The 21,650-nt window shown below is 33.8% G+C and overlaps 2 protein-coding genes and 1 pseudogene across 4 annotated transcripts; all 3 read left to right on the forward strand.

The window, feature by feature from the left end:
* The first annotated feature begins 1,351 nt into the window (after positions 1–1,351).
* On the forward strand, positions 1,352–7,250 carry LOC141670226 (uncharacterized). 2 transcript variants are annotated; one of them, XM_074476149.1, is made up of 8 exons: positions 1,352–1,735; positions 2,334–2,856; positions 2,941–3,374; positions 5,130–5,324; positions 5,404–5,555; positions 6,411–6,521; positions 6,648–6,709; positions 6,790–7,250. In XM_074476149.1, the coding sequence occupies exons 1-7, from the start codon at positions 1,610–1,612 to the stop codon at positions 6,706–6,708; spliced, it is 1,602 nt and encodes a 533-aa protein (XP_074332250.1). In that variant the 5' UTR covers positions 1,352–1,609; the 3' UTR covers position 6,709; positions 6,790–7,250. The 2 variants fall into 2 exon arrangements, with proteins under 2 accessions (XP_074332250.1, XP_074332251.1); XM_074476150.1 differs by having other exon boundaries at positions 6,793–7,250.
* Positions 7,251–9,589: 2,339 nt separating this feature from the next.
* LOC141721818 (F-box/kelch-repeat protein At3g06240-like) lies at positions 9,590–11,626 on the forward strand. 2 transcript variants are annotated; one of them, XR_012574908.1, is made up of 2 exons: positions 9,590–11,184; positions 11,271–11,626. XR_012574908.1 is itself a non-coding variant. In XM_074524943.1 (2 exons), the coding sequence occupies exon 1, from the start codon at positions 9,656–9,658 to the stop codon at positions 10,916–10,918; it is 1,263 nt and encodes a 420-aa protein (XP_074381044.1). In that variant the 5' UTR covers positions 9,590–9,655; the 3' UTR covers positions 10,919–10,947; positions 11,271–11,626. The 2 variants fall into 2 exon arrangements, 1 of the variants encoding a protein (XP_074381044.1); XM_074524943.1 differs by having other exon boundaries at positions 9,590–10,947.
* A 6,016-nt stretch (positions 11,627–17,642) lies between these two features.
* LOC141711069 (pre-mRNA-splicing factor CLF1-like) lies at positions 17,643–21,259 on the forward strand (annotated as a pseudogene).
* The last annotated feature ends 391 nt before the right edge of the window (positions 21,260–21,650 follow it).

Genomic DNA, 21,650 nt, shown 5'->3' on the forward strand with positions numbered 1-21,650 from the left:
GAGTTGAGTTATACCCGAATTTGAACATAAAAATATGAATGATAAGTAAACAAGTTAAAACTGAGTTTTTTACCTCCAACTTCAACTCGGCTAGTTTAACTTGAGATCAGTTGAGACTCGATGTTAACTCTTTAGAAAATTGAATATATTTGTAACTTGATATTAATGATATAAAAATAATAAGTAAATATGATTTTTTGTATAAAGTGTGTAATTTTAAAAATATGGGTGGGGTAAGACTGAGAATTGTGTGAGTTATATAAAAATTTAAATTTAATTGAGTTTAAAAAATGCGAAATAGTAATAAATAACTCGATTCGGCCCAACTAAAAAAACTCATGATTAAATTTGAACTTTACTCGTTTATTAACAAGCAAATCTTGAATATCATTTTTCATTCAACTTAAAAACTCAATCCGATTAGACTCATTTATTTTATAAAAATATCAAATTCGACTTGAGTCGGTATATTTATGTTCGTCCCCCTTTAATAAATGGTGTCAAAAGATATTAACTTTTTTAGCTAGATTCTTAGAGTCAAAATTATTTGAAAATATAATTACGAGAATGACTGAACGAGTTAGTAAAAATTAAATAATTTAATTATAGGCTCATGAGCATACAATAAATATAAAAATTTATAATTTTGAATCATTTTGATTAGTTTTGTTTTTAACGTAATTACGAGAATGACTAAATGTGCTTGTAAAAATTAAATGTTTTTTCTATTATACACTCTTGTGCACATAATAAATACTGAAATTTATAATTTTGAACTATTTTGTTGATTTAGTCTTTGTGTATACAAGAAGTACATTACCGATATAAAAAATAACTAGTTAAATGAATAAACATACTCACTCCATACTATTTTAATAGTTCATTCTGTAAATTTCACACATATTAGAAAATAAAAGATATAATGTCCATTTTCTCATTTTCACACGATAATTCAACTTACTTTTTATACATTACATTAATTATACGTGCTCAAACAAAAAATGTAAATGTACATGTGTATATATATACACACAAATTATATTATAATGGGTATTTTGAATTTCTATATAAGAACATTTATAAGTAGGATATTTAGTTAATATTGAAATTATAAATCTGTACGGATTAATGAACATGATAAATATTTTGAGAAATTTTTATTATATAAAGTGAATTATTTAAATAGGACGGAGGAAGTATAATTTTTCCTACGTATTATGCGTACGTCCAAAAAACTGAAAATTAAAACACCAAAGATGAGAATGAGGTGACTCAAACAAAAACAGTACGTACTTTGTAACTGTGTAGGCAATAACAATAATGTACGCATAAATATACGTAGAGTTGGTGTTTGGGGTTGTGAGGGCAAGTTGTAATTTGAAAATGAATCTTGGTAGTTGTTCTTTCACAGAGAGGCTCCTCCTAAATTAGGGGCACAAAACACTCACCACCATCTCCATCTCCCTCTGAATTCATTTCTCATCTCTCTCTCTCTCTCTAGAAATACTCAACCCTATTCTCTCTCCCATTCTTCAATATCATCAGATCTCAAAATATGAATAATGTGTAATCAATTACATTAACATTATTAATTAATAACTATATATTAATGGGATCCAGCAGTAGTAAGTCCCCGGAAATATCCTCCGGCACCACTAACGTCATCCGATCCAAAAGTAGTAAGGCTAGACATTATTTCCAGTCCTCTTGCCTTGGATCTTATCACCACGACCAGGTCCCCTCTCTCTCTCTCTCTCTCTCTCTCTCTCTCTCTCTCTCTCTCCCTCTCTCCCTCCCCCCTCTCTCTCTCTCCCTCTCTCTCCCCCTCTCTCTCTCCCTCTCTCATTATTGTATACATTATGTGTTTCATTATTGCAATATGTAATTAACTTCTTATCTATATGTTTTATTGGTTTAGCTGTTGTCGTAACTACTTTTGGTGACCTACATTATATCATGTCAACTCAAACCCTAGACTACTTTTATTACATGTCATACATATAGATTGTGGAGGTATTAGTATTGTAATTGTAATAACTAATAAGGAGTTGAGGGTTCGATTGTTTGAACCGGTGGGAGCTTGGTTGCATCTGTATTGACCTTTACTGAATGTATATTCACATATTTTGAATACGAAAATGTTATTATGCGAGCTTTACTTATATAAATTTAACTGAATTTGGTTTATTTAATTAATGAATAATGATTCTAATCATAAATCATCTATTAGCTTTCACTGGACTTGTATGCGCGTTTAACCTAATTTACGGATAATGTTGACTTGCTGATGAACTAATTAGGAAATTTTATTAATGTAAGTTTTTGTTCTCCAGATAACCGACCATTCGGCCCACAAAAATGAGAATGACGTGCCATGTGCAAACCCAACTAAATCAGAATCTGAGATAGTGATTCCTGAATGTTATGAAGAAGATAAAAGTGAACAGTCTGGCGAAATGGCCAGTGCATCCTCCAACGTCGATCTTGATGACTGGGGTCAGTCTAATATATCTGGCACCATGTCTAGAGGTGGTAGTACATCCTCCCGAGCTTTTTCTTCTCGTTCATTGAATTTTTCTAGTCGTTTTCTTTCTCGATTTAGTTTCTTTCCTGGGAATGTAAGCTTTAGGCTAAATAGAGCAAGCAGTTTAGGTTCTTCCACTTCGTATCCCATGCCTTCAACAAGCTTAACTGTACATAATAGGTCTGTACATAGTAATGAAGAAGAGCCTCATTTAGGCAGGGTATCTGGGGATACTTTGGTTAACAGAAATGGGACTGATCAAGGTTGTGACTTGCTTCCGGCATGCCTTATTAATAGATCTTCCAGACCACATTATGAAGAATCAGATTCAGGTAACTCGTGTTTAAACTCTTCAATAGCACAAGATGATCAAATATTGCCTACTCAAGATATTGATAATGTAGACTTTGGTTTAGGTTCACGTTCTCCAAGAAATTATCAGAATGGCACAGAGGGTATTGAGATACGACTTAATGATAGGCGCAGTGGAACTAGAGAACCTGTGGAACGCAATGTTCGGTTTAGCAGAACCCTTAGTGTTGGAAGACTTCGTGACAGAGTTCTTCGTAGATCATACTTTCCTGATCTAAGCTTTTGTCCTTTAGAACAAGAGAGGGAAGTGAGAGATGCTATTCAAGGTGTTGAGGCCGGTATCGTGGATGTGGAACCTGAGGGGAACACCTATGTGCTATCGACTCCTTCTGGCTCTGCACCTTCCAACTTGTCTAGCTCATCAATCGGTATTCAAGATTATGAGGTGGAAAGCTCCCGTGGAAGAGAGGGAAGATACCGCGATCTCTTGGAACATAGATCGAATTTTCTTGAAAGAAGGAGAAGAATAAGATCTCAGGTTTGTATAATCTCCCAAGTCACAAATAGTTTTTTCTGTATATGATTGATGCTTGATAGCTTTTTAACTATTTTTCATTGTCATTGAAAGTTCATGTCAAAGTCCTAAGGAATCTGATTGCATAATGTCAATTAAATGATATCGATTATTCTTTAAAAGATGCTTCAGGCTATACATTAGAAGACACGTGTACCTTAAACTATTACATTACAAGTGCACATATTAAATTAAATGATAAAATAGTATGGATTTAGATTTATTATGAAAACCTAATTAAAAGCTATGTTTGGATAATTAATGATAATCTTTTTGCAACAGTATACAAATATATACGAAGATGAGACCAACCAGAGAAGTAATATTTTAATTTTTCATCGAGGAAGCTTAAATTGTAAAACTTTAAAACTGAACATGTGTGTACTGTATGTAGAATTTTATAAATAGTGGCCAGTATTTTATTGATTCTATAATAAATATCCCCATTATATTTTGTTCTTAAGAAGTATAAATCAAAACTTATGATTCCATGGTAGATTATACAGATAAATTGAGAAATTTTACATAATAATACCATAGAAAAAACAATTAGGTGTGCATAAAACCCAAGTTCACTGAAAGTCTTTGTTGCCCCCTCTTTCTCCGTTTGTAATTAATGTATTCAGGTTGACACTCCCAATCCAAGTATTTATGGTCGATCTCCTTGTATTTTCACATGCAATCAATCTCTATCATCTCCTATGTGGCCTTTCCTGTATAATTATCCGATATATTAAAAGATACGAATCTGCTATGGATTCCATGTCATGTCCCCTTCTGTGTCACATGGGCACTACAGCCAGAAGTGAAGTATAGTTTGTTATTTAGAACTAGATTAGTAGAACAGGCACATATACACCGTACAAGGTCTAATGTTAGTATGCTATCACTAGAATAAGGTGGAAATTACTTTAAAAACTACGTACTTGTTAATGATGCTTGCAATGGTAAAAGGTGTGACACGGCAAGGTGAAAATCACTTGCTCAGATCTATCAAATTAAGTAAACCAGGAGCCTACCGCTGGCCTTTGAAGAACATGATTTGTTGGTGTACTTAGGTGGCCTGCGGTGGTTCTGTGCTTTACCTAATTTGGTGAATTGGATCTGTAATATGGTGTTTGTTGCACATAAAGAGTTGATCTAGGAGGTAAGTAGACAAAGTTGTCTGCAATAATTTTTTTACTTACTGGATTATGTAGAACTACAATCAATGAAATACACTAAACTCCCTTTACCGCAAATGCACAGGCATAGAATAAATTAACACCTACATTGATGTTAAGTCCAAATTGACGCATCACTATTAAGCTTAAATGATCTCTCTTTCTAGTTTCTTATGGTTCTTCCACCGAAACTGATTAAGCAAGTTGTTGTATGATGTTATTATTTTTGTTTGGCACCCTTCATTTTCTTCTGTCTTTGAAAAGAATTGGGTTTAGACAGTGGCTTTTGCCAAAATGAAAAGCTCCTGAAAGAAGATAGGAGCATACATGGTTACCACGAGTTAAGAAACTTACAAGTCCTTTATAAGTTTTAATTCACCAAAAATACTTGTGCATGGCATAACTGTGTTTATTAAATGATCATATCAATTTTTGTAGTATGTTTGGAATGTTCTTAAATAAAATCAATGGAAGAATGCATGAGTATTGGATCATAGATGACATATCTATTGCTAAATAAGTTTTTTTATTTGTATTTAATTCTATTTTCTTTCAGGTACGCGCTCTTCAGCGGTTAGGAAGTCGTTTTGAGAATCTATCCGGACATGAGAGATCCTGTATTTTGTCTGGTCAACATCGGAGCGGTCATTGCATGTGTCGTCTAAATAACAGAAATGTTAATTCCAGTGATGACACCAATGCCAGGGCTAGTATTTCCCGGATTGTTATGCTAGCTGAAGCTCTGTTTGAGGTAATATACTCATAATCATTACTGAAGTTTTGATTTTCAATAAAACTGTGTGTTTAGTCTATTTGCGCAATGTGATCAGGTCTTGGATGAGATTCACCAGCAATCTGTAGTTCTATCACGACCTTCAGTATCATCTTTGGGGTCAGTTCCTGCCCCTACTGAAACGGTGGATTCCCTTCCTTTAAAGTTATACAGTAAATCACAGAAGCACTTGATTGAGGAGGCTGCACAGTAAGTAATTTGTTCTATTACTGTTTGACTCTTTTCTATTATATCAGTTCAGATACTAGATAGTCTTGTATATGTAGTGCCTAAGTTCCTTTTCAGATGAAATACTTGTGTCATACATAACCTTCTGATGTTCTAGATAAATCATATTGTGTCTACTGTCTTTTCTATAAGAAAATAGTATACATATTATTACTTGGTCTAGTAGTTCATCAAATTATTCCGGTTGCAAGGAAGGGGTGCTTTGGAGAGTACGAAATAAGTTTGTTTCCTTTAATAGTATGAAGTGCAAGTGCATCACATTTTGCAGTGTACGAGCTAAACACAACACAAAGTCAAAGTTTTGTTGGTTGGGACTCTGAGGCAGTGAGATCAAAGTGTTTTGGACCAGGATTCCTTCCTGAATAATAACAAGCGAGAAGAACAACTTGAGAAAAACTTTATCTAGAGAAGCATATCAGAAATCTTTTCATTTTTTCTTCTAGGCTACTCAATTATAATCAATGTGTTGGATGTCCCATAAACTGCCACTCTGCCAGGCTTAGAAAACTCACCGATAGTATACATTGGCAACTCCACATAGATGAATGTCAGCAAATGATTCCTTTCGTCTGGCATAAGTAAATACATGAAATGAAAATATCAAGATAAGGTATTGAACTTAATAATCTAATAACCCCTCCATCTCTCACCCATGAAGAATAGGAAGCTCACAGAAGTCAATGCGATATTTTACACATTGGAACCATTTTAGATTTATCAAACTTTACCTCATTATGCTGTAACATATTTCACAATTTAAAAGATGTTAAATATAATATTTCTGTGACCAATTATTTCGTTGTCTCATTGTAACAGGTGTTATATATGCCTTGTTGAATATGAGGAAGGGGATAGTGTGCGGATATTACCCTGCCATCATGAATTTCATAAAACTTGTGTAGACAAATGGCTGAAGGAGATCCACAGGTATACTAATTTATAGAAAACCTATAATTGTTTTCCATAACCAGGTTCCTTCAATATGTTTATTTTTTTGTCGATTATAGCTAGATTTTTAAAGATGCTAATATATTCGTTATATAATGATTTCAGGATTTGTCCCCTCTGTCGTGGTGATATATGCAAATCTGGTTCATTGCTTACAGAAAGTTAAAGTAGTCATCTTGCCACATCTTTCATTTTTTTTTCTCGACAAGCATTAAAGTTTTAAACTGACTGCTTCGGTACTCTGCAGCAGAATAAGATCCCATGATGCTCAGCAAAGTTACATTTGTTAAAAAAGTTCTGCCTTTTCTGTCAATGAGGTCTTCTGTTACTTCCAAGTTAAATTTCGGCAGCTAACAAGAGCTTGATAGAAATGGTCTGAACTTGCCACTACTATCTCACTTGTACTTTCTCGTAGCTGCACATAGAAAGAGATGAAGAGTTTATATGAAAACGTTACTCAGGAATGTCTTACACGACTGTGCAATATCTGCAGTTAAAAGTTTTTAGCTGGTTTTCAAATTTATTCGGTGCAGTGCTTAAAAGTGCCCATTTGATATTGCCTGAAAGTCGAATTATAACGGATCACCTTCTAAAACATTTGCTTTCCATGCGTTTTTTTTCTTTTCGTGTTGTCCCTATGTGTATTATTATCTTTGCTGGTTTTATATATTGCAATTATAGGAATGGTCATTCATGCTAGTTCCATTAGCGCATAATTTTATTTTTTTGCCAACTGATTAAATTGTAAAATGGAAACAAAAGAAGAAGCAAAGGTCAGGAGGACATGCACATCTCTAAGGAACTGAGAAGTGAGAAGATTCTCAACTCAGGCTAAGCAAATCTTGCAATGGTATCATTCAATACTATTGCAATTTTTTTTTTTGCCAAGTACCATGGCAAGATATTGAATGAATGTATGCACGTGAACAACATAAGCATTCTGTCTGTATTCTCACACGAAACCAAGAGATATAGACATGAAGAAGTGTTGTGCTACTGCATAGTAACGTGAGTGCTGCAGAGAAAATTAAAGTGATTTAAATGTTTCCACAATCAAGAGAAGGGTCCCGGCGATTATTTAGCGGTGTAGCCAGAAGTTCGAGTGCTCCTAGAATAAAATAAATGAGTCTTTTAACCATTTGATGTTGTATTACATTTGGATGCTGTAGTACATGTGTATTACAGAACTACTTCATCTTATTAATGATAAATTATTAACATAAGTTGCATATACCATACAGTAATTATATATTTAAAAAAATATTAAAATTCTTCTCTGATTAAGCTTTCCTGATTTACCGATTAATCCCTAAAAAAAACCTTCACCGATTATGTTCAATTAACCATTTTTGGAATACTTGTCGGAACTGAATCATGACATAACTGAGAGGGCCCATGGTTATGGTAATAAAATGAGGATAATGTCTTTAGATTATCATAATGAGGTGTTTGGGGAATCAAAGTTGCCCGATAATGTTCCTACATTTTGTGAAGATGCCCACATAAGCTTGTGCAGTTTTGAGGATTCACTTGCTCTTTGTGTTTTAGTCGCACCGGTCCGTAATACAGCAAACACCAATTTTCCTTATTGTATATGGTTGAAGAGAACAGTAATTTTCCTCCCATGCACACGATTAAACTCTCTGGGAACGAAGTTTATTACTACTACTAGCATTCCATTATTTGTAATGCCTAAAGGATAAGAATATATAGCCATTTTGCGTCAACAACCTTGATGTAGCATGCATAGTCTCATAAAGATCATGGATTTGGCATAATTAGGGTCCAACCTCACTATATGTTGTCGATGTTTTACTGTGGGCACTTTTGTTCTCAGAGAGTTTAATCATATATAAGGTATCTTTGACTGTGAGAAGATATCCGGATATATTTATTTTATGCACCGCTCCTGCTACAGTTGTGATATAACACTACGAGGATTGTGGTGTAACTTTTATTAACTAAAATTACAAAAAGAAATGGTTAGTTTTAATAAATACATCCTATCAACTTCTGATTTGAAACTAAGTTATTGAAATTTTGTGCTCGGATATAATATAAGCGTAGGCACAATTTCTATATAAGCAGGAAAATGGTTGTAAATTTTTTTACAACTACATTATGGAATTATTGCTAGTTTGTAAATGTACCGTTAAATTTCAAAATATTAAATCAATTGTAATTTGTAATATAGAAGGAATATCAACGTCCCCGTCATCAATGGTGTAACTTAGTTTTTTCAATACTGAAAATTTTTCCGATCAATTAAATAATATTCTAATCTCACCCATTAATAAATATTTTACGGATGTATTTTATTTTCACAAAATATTCAAATCTTCATATACGATGATAATAACAATGAAAAAAAATTGATTTTTTATCGTGAAAATATTTGAATTTTGCTTCTTCAAAATTGGCACCATAACCAAGAATCGCTAGTACTTGTATTATTTATATTTAGAAAAATGACAGAGGTCCTATAATAGGTTTCAAATGACAAGTGGTAAGATTTGATTGATAAAATGATGGGTTCATCGTGCTTACATATACATCCATAAATTATAATTAGCCATGTGTCATTTTGGAAACTGTTTTGAAATCAATTTTGGTGCACCTAATATTACTCTTATATTTTTTTGAAAAATTAGTCATAAAGTGCAATTCAGAGTTACGATTTATAAATTACATTTATGATTTAAAAGTAATATTACAATGTTACCCTCTTATTAATATAGTTTATAATTGTACAATCTATAAGAATATAAAAATTAGCAATCGAACTTAACCAAATAATTGATACATCGGTTAGTCAAAAGATTAACTAAAGTGATTATTATTGAGATATAAAAAATATTTAACTGATGTTAATAACATTTAATAAATATGTCAATCGAACGGTCTTACTTATTGCTAAAAAAAATCAATAAATCTATAATGTTAGTTTAATATTTGAAATTAAATATATAAAAGTTTCTTGTTCCAATTACTTATCACTGCGTATAAATGCAATTGGGCTATTATTTCCAAGGGAAGAAGAAGTTACATTTGGGCTGTCGACTGGTGGACCAACTTCTAATAAAAGACTTGTCGACTGCTTACACATTTCAAACATGGCGACGACGAAGAAGAAGAAATCCAACGTGGGTGTTTTACCGGAAGAGTTGATGACAGAAGTACTGGTTCGAGTCCCCGTAAAAACATTACTGGTGTCTACGTCAGTTTCTAAACCCTTGCTTTCACTTATTACAAACCCTAATTTCATAATTTCACACCTCAACTATGTCATCAAAAAAAGCAATAATAATCCCACACTACTCGACATTCTAGATCCTTCAACTGTAAATTCAGTTAATCTGATAGATAATGTGCCAGAATTAATGCCGCAGTTTAACGGGGACGTAGGGGCACTCGCTAATTGGTTGCACAATGCAGCGGCTGTGTTATATTCGTTTCAACGGAAATTGTATGTTATCGATGCTTTTTTAAGCGGGACTAGGCATGCTTTGTCTAGCTCGCCTGTTCGTGTTTCGATGCCAAATGTTTTTGGGAATTCTCGAGTTGTTGGTACTAGTTGTTGTAATGGGATTATATGCTTGAGGGATCATTTTAGGAATGTTGTTTATTTGTGGAATCCGTCGATTAGGAGGTGTAAAGAAGTTTTTGTTCCTGAATTGGATGTGAATGTGAATACAATGAGTCGTGCAAAGATAGGGTTTGTTTATGATTCTACGTGTTTTGACTACAAGTTTTTTATGATTTTATGTGATGTGAATTTAGGTAGTGTACCGTTAAAATTAAAGGTGTATTCCGTGAGTACTGATAGTTGGAGAGAATTTCAGGGTCCTGTTTGGAGTAATAAATTGGAAGAGGGGAAATTCCAGCGAAATGAGTATCTAGTTGTTAACGGGATTCTTTATTTTACTAACGGGGATGAACACCAAGTGATCTCATTTGATTTGCCCAAGGAAGTTTTTAGAGTAGTTCCATTCCCTGGATTTGTTCAAAGAAGGTGGTCAGATGTTTTGGAATTCGAGGGTTCAGTTGCTATGGCTTTTCAATCCGTATCAGGGGTTGATATTTGGAGGCTGGACGATGATGTTTCTGGACAAGTGTCTTCTTGGACGAAAAATTTCAGTATTGAGACTGATCCCAAGTTAAATACGTGGCTTTCTTGTTATTTGGGTGCTGGGCAGTTTTATGGAAAGAAATTGATGAATGGAAATATGTTTGTGTACAATGTACTGTATGACTGGGAGAAGAAAGAGACCAATTATTATGGACTTGGAGAAGACAACATTCTTGCAACTCTTAAATATACGGAGACACTTGTTTCACTCGACGGGTTTCATCAAGTGGAGGAAAGTGCCAACTAAATCATCACTCAAGAAAAAAAGTTCTAGAGGTAAATTCACAACACATTCATATCTTTCAAATTACAAGTAGTTGGTTATGCAGTGGTTCCTAAAATTATGCTTTTATCGAACATATGTGTTCTATTGTTCTTTATTGGTACATTTACCAGTCTTATACACACACAGCTATCACTTGATATATGTACGGCAGGTGGACTATGCATACATATTGTGTTGTCTATGCCAAATTTAGAGGTGTTTTGCAATATTTTAGACAAGTTTATTAGGTACTTGACTCAAATTAGTTCTCCAGTCACACAACTGTAGCTTCGGTTTTTGAATCTTTTGCCTGATATGAAGGTAATTTTTGCAGGATATCTTGCATTGACCAGCATCGTGGCAAGTGAATTTTGATTACTGAAGGTGCTGTTTGCTTGCGGCAATCTTATTAAATTTTGCTTCTGCATGTTTAAGAGGAAGAAACTAGAGTCCGAAACTAGTGCCTACAGGGCTATATATGTTCTAAATGGGAAGTTAACAAAACTTGTATGTTGCAAGACCAAGTATGCTGCTTCTTAAGATTTGTTAAATGTTTTGGCTTGTATGATGAGTAAATACTCGTATAAAAGTTTTTTTTTTTCTATTTCATAAAGAGTGCCTGCTGCAGTTGCCTTTGGAAACCATTTGCAGATTAAATGCTGCAGTTGAAAATAAGCATGAGTGTTGATACATTCTGTTTATGCTGACTAACACACTAATTTGGGATTACTAAGAGCCTCTCCATTCCGCTAAATTTAAGAGTCAAATTTCACTCTTAACTAATCTAAAAATATTTAGAGCTTAATACTCCTAAGTACGTACTAACTTCGTGAAGTTAGGTGAGTATTTGGCTTTAAAAAAAGTTATAACAATATAAATATTCTCTTTGGCATGTTTTTACTTCGGTTTTGATTTGAAAAGTAATTTGATCAAGAATGATTGGGTCTAATCCTAGAAGGATTAAGATAATTGACAGAAAATTTTAGGTCGAATCCGAGAAGGATTAGGATTATGCAAGAGCTGCCCTATGCATTACCTATATATATATACATAACGAAGCTAAACAGGGTCTTATGATCTCATCACGGAATACAAACACTACAATTTTTACTACTGCTCTATGAGTTTACTACATATTATCGAGATATCAGAGACACCATCCTATACTGACAGGAAAACATGTGCGGTGAACATCACCGTTGCTCAAGTAAAAGAACAACTTCCTTCGTGTTCGATTCCAATTTCGTTTTCTTTCGATGACCTTGATTACTTTCCGTGGAGATGTAAAGATCAGTTTGAACAACTACTCCAGAGATTGCAGCCTGCTACGGACCCTTCTACGACACAGTTTTTGGTAGATGAAATAATTAAACATGCTGTGCATCTGGCTTATCAACGATGCCATATGATTGTTGATATCGGTTACGTGGTTAAGGCTAGATTACAAATAGTGCATCTCTGTCTGGCAGATGTAGAGAAAGGGATGTACAAGGGAGGAGACGGAGAACACCTGATTACGTGTCCTGTGTGTTTGGAGGATCTGACACCCGGGATCGAGTTTTGTAAGTGGCCATGCTCACATGTGTTCCGTACCAGTTGTATTGATCGTTGGTGTGAAACAAGTAAAACTTGCCCTTATTGCAGATATGAACTAGAGTATGAAAACGAGGAGCTACTGGCATACTTGTTGAGTTAAATGATACTTTGGAAGAATGCCGAGTTTACTTGACCAAGCACCGGATTAATATGTTGTAGTAGTGACATCTAATATTGTTATTTTGAAGGATTGCAAAAGTTGTAAAAAAAGTCACATCTATTTTGTTAAGTAGTTAGCATGTACAAGTTTTATGAGTATTGAAATTGTTCTAATATAAATTGTTAGCTGATTTGTCAATCTCTGCTATACAAATTTGAAAAGAAGATCTGTGCTATCTAAACTGAGGAGAAGATCTGGGTTTAATAAACTTTTGTTAACGGTTTTTGTTGCTTATTTTTGTGACTATACTTTTCCTTTGCATAACTATAGTTTTGAGTCAAATTTATGTTTGAGAACAAATTCGGTTGCTAGCTTTCTTTCGGTTATTGTAATGATCTTAAATTTTTAATAGTACAATTTTTATTTTTATGAAAATTTGTAGCTCAATGGTATGATGAATCATTCACTGGTATTCTGCAAAAGCACAGATATGAAGAAACATTTTAACAGAGAGTTCACTCTAAAGATAGAATAAGTTCCTATTTAGAGCTTGCAATATCAGTAAGCTCACAAACAAACACATAAAATCAGCAGAGTATTGTTTTAAGATTATGAAATACTAGTATTTGAGACTTCAAGTTTTTTCCCTCACAAGATGCAGGAGTTGTCCTAATGTCTTAAGGACTGTCTGACTCCCAATTTTCGTTTATCTTGAGGATGATCAGAACTTCAATATGATGGCTCATCAGTTGTCTAGTATGGGCCTTCTCAGCTATTTAGATTGATCATGTATATCTTATGGATTTTGGATATTGACATAAAATTCTCATATAAGATGCAACCTTATTACTACTTTACAATGTATTATGCGGACTCCATGCCCCGAACCCTTAATTTGGCGTCTGAAGGATGATGCCTGAGCAAGATTCTTACCAAACTTAATCAATTTAAGCTAGTGTCTTCAGAGGACTCTAATCAATCTGTACATGCGTCTAAATTGCTGGTCGTCTTGCATAACAAAAGATCGTGCCTGCCTTTTTTTAAGTGTATACTTCATATTGGTTTTTAATATGTCAGGTTGTAACTGCCTCTCTGATTTTTATAATCTTTGCATCCACTAGCTGTTATCAAAAGTTTTTATGCAGCTTAAATACAGTTTAGAACTTAAAGGATACAAAGTAATAAAAATTTGTGTCCTACACCTTGAGAAGTTAACAGACTAGGTTTTTCCTTTGATAATCAGGTCCTGTTTATTTTGTTCTGTATTACTTGGTGAATATCATGATTTTGGAGTCATAAATCTCCAATCTATTTATATCCAATTCAAAACTTGATGCTTTTTCATTAATCATTAACGCATTTTCGGGATGCTAGTCCCGATCTGGAAACACATTACTTATGTACCAAAGTAGGATTAGGTTTTGGAATTATTAGAAATTTCCATTCGGTTTGGCATCATGCTTAATTTGATAGTTAGGTATTTCAGTTGAATCATATAAAGGTTTTTATTTCCCTATCCAGAAATGTGGCTATTTCAGAAATCAGCAGCAATGTTATCCAGAGCCAGAGCCTTCACTAATAAGCCTTTATTAAATATCTTGTTTAGTATCTTGACTAGCATTACTCCTAGTACTCACAAATGTCTGTAAACATCAGCGTTAATAGCACATATGTGCATGGAGGATCTGTTTGATGGGCATGATAGATGTCACAGTACAGGTTGAATCTGAATGTTTTGGTTGACAGGGGTGGTGTAGACTATTCCAGTGATAACATTCATCGAGTGGCAGGAAGCCTGGAGAAAAAGTAGAGGTAAAATCGCTTACTTGATAGATGGTAGTTATCATCTATCCGTAATTTTGAATAATCTCTCCGTCGTAATATCCTTCTACATTTTTAGGTATACACAAGAAACCGGGAAGTAAGAACTAGAATTTGTAAACTCGTCATATTTTGGTGGGTTGGGATAAATTTTTAAGACTATTCCTAAATCCTGGTAGAAGTTTTCAATACATAAATAAAAAAGCATATGTATACGGGCTCCGTTTTTTTTTTCTAGTAAAAAATGAAAGGAAAATTGTATAAAAGGTATAAATGTGTTCAGGTTAATAAAATTGGTATATCCGGCTGTTTTTTGATTTTTCTCGTTAGGGACTCAATTTGAAATGACATCCATCACTGTTTTTGTTTCACTCAGCTAGGGACACCATTTCAAATGACATTCTATATAACGAAAATTTATTTGTGCTTTTTCTTCAATTAACTCGTGAAAATTACTATCAAATTGGTTGTTCACTATCTTGAAATCAAGTTGTCCTTGAAACATGTTATTGACCGTGGAACACATAATTTGTGCCTTGTTCATCCTTTTCATCGGAAGTTATCCATCATAAATTAAGTCTCTACTATTCTCGCTGCTCCCACCACCAACCTCTTCATTATCTTCATGAATGAGAGCCAAATCTCTCGTTGTCCTCGACGGGAGTCTTTGAGACGGTTCATCATGAAAATTATCACCTTCTTCAAAATACATTTACATGCTACTAGAACCGCCACCAAAATCTTGGGTGCCGACCCTCCCCCTTGATAATAGTTTCAAAACTCCATACTGACTGTTCCTCCCATAATCTTCTGGAAAATTATTTGGTGTCTGTACAAACTGAATATTAGGCGTATACGAAGATGATATCTCCCCTTGAAATTTTTTCGCGGAGATATACATGGAAACGCCACCCATCCCACTGAGCATTGTCTTAGGGACACTCAACATCCTAGTCACGTCTGAATCACATGTAATGTGTCCCATGTAGTATTTTCTCATAACATTGCTGATCCCAGGTTGGGGATACTTTAAACTCAGTTTTATGCTATACTCAGTAGAACTTATGTTCATCAGTTCGTATACAATTATATCCATCTTTTCAAATGTTGTTCCCAATATATGAAGCGCATAATTTTGGTATATGAAGACTAATTGATATCATCATCATCATCACTTCTAATGATTCGTTCCCCATGCATATTCACACTAACAACATCTGCCATTTATGTTAAAATGAAGATTTGGTGTTTGAAGAGTATATGGTGTTTGTTGAAGTTAAAGGTGTTTGAGATGGTGTTTGAAATACAAATTCAATGAACTGGTAATTACAGGAATATGTGGGTAGAAGGAAATCCAAACATGTGGTTCAAAATGATGATAAGATATTTTTAGAGGATAAAATAAAGATTCGAACAAGTGATTGAGAAATTTGTAATCCAATATAAATAAGATGCAATCCAGATCTTATCATGTGGCTATTTGGGAGAGCCCATTTTTCACTAAAATGATAAAAACTCTGAATTATACTTGTAGGCTATAGCCGAGTGTTTGGGTGAATTATATAATGATATTATTTTGGTGTTTTATGGCCATAAGCTAAAAGTTTGGGGAACGATACATTCACCATTTACTATCTACCTGAAATGATTAAAAAAAATCTAATGTTTGCCTTTTTCGTCTCAAAATTCAATTACAACATTAATTTGACTTATATCTAATTAAATTATTAAACTTTATCCTAATATTTTAATTAATTACATTAATTATTTATTTTTTCTGGCTTGTATCAAAGTAAGATACAAATATTTTAATACGAGCCAATAATTTTAAATTTAATTTTAGAAAAAATGTGTTTAATATACTCCTCAACATGCTTTCTTGAACTAGTTTTAACAATATTTTATCCCGTCAACCATTTTCGGAGCTAAAAATGACAATGTTCTAATTTTAGAAAAAATGTGTTTAATATGCTCCTCAACATGCTTTCTTGAACTAGTTTTAATAATATTTTATCCCGTCAACCATTTTCGGAGCTAAAAATGACAATGTTCTACATATTATAATTTTATTTTTTCTGGCTTGTTTTAAAGTAGATTAACAATATGTTAAGTCCCAACAAATTAATTAAAATAATTAATAATCCAATAACATTTTCTAACTACCCGAAAATGGACCACGAAACATCTAAATTGAATTATTTCGAGTTATTAAGGAGGGAAAAAGGACAAAAACAATTATAGGTAGAAATTCCATTTGAAATGGCGTCCACCAAAGCAATTTTTTTTGGGCGGATACCATTTTAAATGGCGTTCCTAACTAAAAAAAATCATGTAGCTATACCAGTTTTGCTATTTTGAACATATCTATACCATTTTGTTACATTTCATTCATTTTATACCAAAAAATAAACGGAGCCATGTTGTGCATAATGTAAGCAGGACCGTTCCATAACATATAAGGACCTAGGGTGAAGTCGAAAAATGGATCCTAAATTTTTCTAATACAACACGATAATGCCAAATATAATTAATAGTAAATATGATATCATATCATTGTTAACCTAATTAAGATTTGGTAAAATAAAATAACGAAAATAGGCTCTTGTACTAAGATGTCATTAAATATAATAACTGCATAAATATCAACAAAATCACGATAAGAAAAAATTGAAATAGTTTGAGAAGTAAATTAATGTTCGTAAATTTAATAAATCTAAACCAAATGATACCTTAATTCAAAGAAAGTGGTATTATTAAATCTTAAACCTATCCTATAAAATTTAAAAAGTGACTCGCTTGAAAAGGAAAAAACTCAGCTTTGTAAAATTTTGAAATAACACATACCAAAAACTACGACTATACAAGTACAAGGACACATTTATAATATTTTTGATTTATATATAAAATATATGTATATATACTATTAAAATTGTCTGAATTTTGATCCCTTTGAAGATATGGGCCTAGCGGTCGCCCTCTTCGCCCTCCCTCTAGGCCGTCCCTGAATGTAAGCATGTCACATTTAATTTACTGCACCCTCATCTAGGAATATCCTCTATTTTGATTCATAATGTAGGGTGTATTCAATGTGTTTCAAATTCAGGTAAACTTTCAAATTCAACTATTTTCACATTTTTTAATTTGTCAAGGTTGTGGTTCCGCGATATGCACTCACAATGAGGTTGTTAAATGAATCCTAAAACAAGTTTTAAATACAATGTCGCATACGATAATTTGGTATGTTGGCATTGTATAGACCAGGAATGAGGATAATATGTATCATTTTAGCTTTTAGAACAACAGTGTTTACCCCGTAAATTATACTGAGCAACGAGCACTCTGAGGATTCAGGTATTGGTTGGATACATCATTTGTAAAAAAAATTGAAATGAGTTATGCTACAACTCACTCAATTATCATATCAAATTAATTTTTTTTACCAACTGAAATGGGCCATAAATGCAATTGGGCTTGTGGTGGCCCAATACTTGTCTATGACAAGACTCGTACAATGAATATAATTACCGTAAATTCAGGAATATGACAAGATCATCTTCATTGACTCTTATATCATCTTTTTTGTTATTGTTCCAAAATTTCAAACTAGCTTACATAAAAAATATTAAATTTGATAAAATAATTTTTCATTATCGATTAGCCCTTATAGAATATAACGGTGTACATTTTCACCCCTAAGATATAAAAAATATACATTTTAATCATAAAGTTACAACATGGAGGAGGGTACATGTCTTTTTTGCCCATTCGATTTATACAGATAATGGTGTAAAACGTTAAAGGGTATGAAACCTCATATGTTGTGGGTTAAAAGGTACGAGTTCAATTATTTGGGGCTGATGAGTATAACGCTATATACTTTAAGGTCAAAAGGTCATTAATCCTTATGTACTAGTCTTAACTTTACTCTGTTTCGCTACATCAATCTGAATTTATTTACTAGTATTTCTTTTTTTAAACCTATCCATTAGTATTTTTTTTCTATTAGTTTAGTTAGGAATTTTTTATTTTTAGTATTTTTTTTATTCTAAAAAACAACAAATATACCAACGACCAATACCAAAACCAACAACAAATATTTAAATTAAATAAATGGGGGTGGGAGAACTCGAACCCGAGTTCCTCCCTAAATCGGGTTCCAATATCATGTAAAGTAATTAACCCGTCTAAAACTTTAAATTGTTAATGTAAGACGCCAACATGATCTTATACCACACAAGGGAGGAGATAGACAAGAACTGATTACGTGTCTTGTGTGTTTAGAGAATCTGACACCTGGGATCGAGTTTTGCAAATTCCGTGCTCACATGTGTTCCATACCAGTTGTATTGATCGTTGGTGTGAAATAAGCGCAACCTGCCCTTATTGCATATATGAACTAAAGTACAAAAATGAGGAGCTACTGGCAGATTTATAGAGTTAAATGATACTGTTGGAAGAATGCAGAGTTTACATGACTAAGCACCAGATTGATATGTTATAGACTAGTAGTGACATCTAGTATGGTTATTTTGAAGGATTGCAGAAGTTGTAACAAAAATCAATTCGAAGGTTAGCATGTACACGTATTATGAGTATTGAAATTATTCTAAAATAAATTGTTTGCTGATCTGTCAATCCGTGCTATCCAAATTTGAAAAGAAGATATGTTCTATCTAAATTTTAAAACCTAAGTTTAGTAAACCTCACTATTTTTTTTGCTTATTTTTTATAAAATTAATTAGATAAACCTTTGTTAAATTTCTAATAGTATAATTATTATTTTTTATGAAAATTGGTAGCTGTATTGTAAGTAGGCGTCCTTCGGTCCTTGTACTGTATAATGAATCATTCACTAGTATTCTACAAAAGCACACACACCCATTCGACAGAGTATTGTTTTAAGATTATAAAATACCAGTATTTGAGACTTTTAGTTAGCCGATGGTGATGGTGATGGTGAGAATTTGTTTGTTGCGTTTGCGGAGTTTGAGGAGAAGCGTAAGGAGATAGAGAGGGCGAGGCTTATATATAAGTATGCTCTTGATCATATTCCAAAAGAACAGGCTAATGATTTATATAGGAAGTTTGTGGCTTTTGAAAAGCCATATGGTGATAGGGAAGGAATTGAGGATGCCATTGTTGGGAATAGAAGATTAAAATATGAGGACGAGTTTTGGACGAATCCTTTGAGCTATCATTCTTGGTTTGACTACATTAATTTGGAGGAAAATGTATGTAACAAGGAGATGATAGGGGAGTTTTATGAAAGAGCAATTGCTAATTTTCCTTCATCCTAAGAGAAGCGATATTGGCAATTATATATATATATTTGGATATATTATGCGTTGTATGTCGAACTTGATGCACAGGACATCGAGCGAACCAGACATGTGTACGGGGAGTTTCTTAAGTTGATTCCCCACAAAATGTTTTCCTTTTCAAAAAATTGGTTGATGGCTGCTCAGTTTAAGATAAGGCAATTGAATCTCACGGGTGCTCGGAAAAAAACACTTGAACATGCAATTGGGTGTTGGGCTTGCTCAGAAGGCCTAACTCCACATTAGTATGATATTATTCGCTTTGGGCCAAGCCCCCACAAATTTATTTTTGGGTCACTTCTAAAAGGCCTCATATAATTGGAGTTATCTGACTACTTATATTCTATCAATCTGCCCCTCCCATAAACGATGTGAGACAACTCCTAACAATCTCCTCCTTCACACATCAGGCTTGACACTTGTCGGATCTGCCCCCTGATTGTGTGATCTGACTCCCTCTTGACACATACTGGAAAGCAATCTGGCTATCTGCCTCCCCCCAGGCCCATACTGGAAGGTCCACCTGCCTTTTTCTTGAGTCCATACTGGGTTAGCCCATCTGTCTTTTCTTAGGTTCATCTAGAAGCCCAACCGAGATTGTTCTGGATCGTTATAACTTGAAGCTCTGATACCACTTGTTGGGTCTGCTAAGAAGTCCTAACTCCATATTAATATGATATTGTCCGCTTTGGGACGAGCCGCACGGATTTGTTTTTGGGTAATTTCCAAAAGGCCTTAATATTAATGGAGTTATTTAGATGCTTATATTCTAGCATTGGGAAGGCTCCTAAAGGCAAGATATTTAAGAAGTATATTAAAATTGTGCTTCAACTTGGTAACATTTATCAGTGTAGGAAGCTGTAGAAAAACCCTTTGAGTAGTTGCCAGAAAATTGCTATGCTTGGAGTATGTATGCTGAGTTGGAAAAGTCTTTGAGCGAAAAAGACATAGCGAGATCAATCTTTGAGCTAGCTATTGCTCAGTCTGCCTTGGAAATGCCAGAACTTCTAAGGAAGGCATACATTGACTTTGAGATGTCGGAAGGTGAGTTCAAAAATACTAGAAAATTTTATACGAGAGGCTTTTGGAACGCACTGAACACTTGTATGTGTGGATAAGCTTTGTGAAATTTGAGGCATCTGATATGTTAGAGCAGCATGAGTCTCTTCGTATTCAGTGCCTCCAGAATGCTAGAAGGGTTTTTGAAAGTGCCCTTAACTACTTCAGGGAATCTACTCCCGACCTTAAAGAGGAAAGAGCCATGTTGTTGAAAGAATGGCTAAACCTGGAGAGCAGTTTTGAAAAGCTCGGGAATGCTTGTAAAAATGCCAAAATTGCTCAAAACAGAAGGCTTATTGATACTGCAATTGTCATCCCGTTGGTTACGGGGAGTATATTGATTACACCTTCCCCGAAGAAACACAAGCCTCGAATATGAATATCTTGGAAGCTGCTTACAGGTGAAAGAAGCAAAAGACTTGTGAATGATGGAAACTAGAAAAAAAAGTGTACTTTCCTTTGATATGTATGTTTCTTTTTGTTCTTGTATTAGGGATCCTGTACATTTAAGTTGGTCCCTTTTTTCTCAACATAAAATAATTGTTTATACTTTGAATGATTTTCAAATGAATCTAAATAGTTTATGAAAATCTTTATATATTGAACAATATGTGATTGGACAAGGCCACAAACAGGGGCGGATCCAGAATTTTTTTTAGAGAGACACCGAGTAAGTTTTGGAAATACACTCTTATCGTTTTGAATTTTATGAGGGTACTCTCCTATATTTTTAAAAAAATTAATGGTGAAAAAATGTAAAATTTAATTTTAGAGGGGACACGTGTCCTCTGGTGCCCCTTACTAGATCCGCCCCCGGCCA

This window comes from Apium graveolens, chromosome 1 (assembly GCF_009905375.1).
Source record: "Apium graveolens cultivar Ventura chromosome 1, ASM990537v1, whole genome shotgun sequence".
Taxonomy (NCBI): Eukaryota; Viridiplantae; Streptophyta; class Magnoliopsida; order Apiales; family Apiaceae; genus Apium; species Apium graveolens.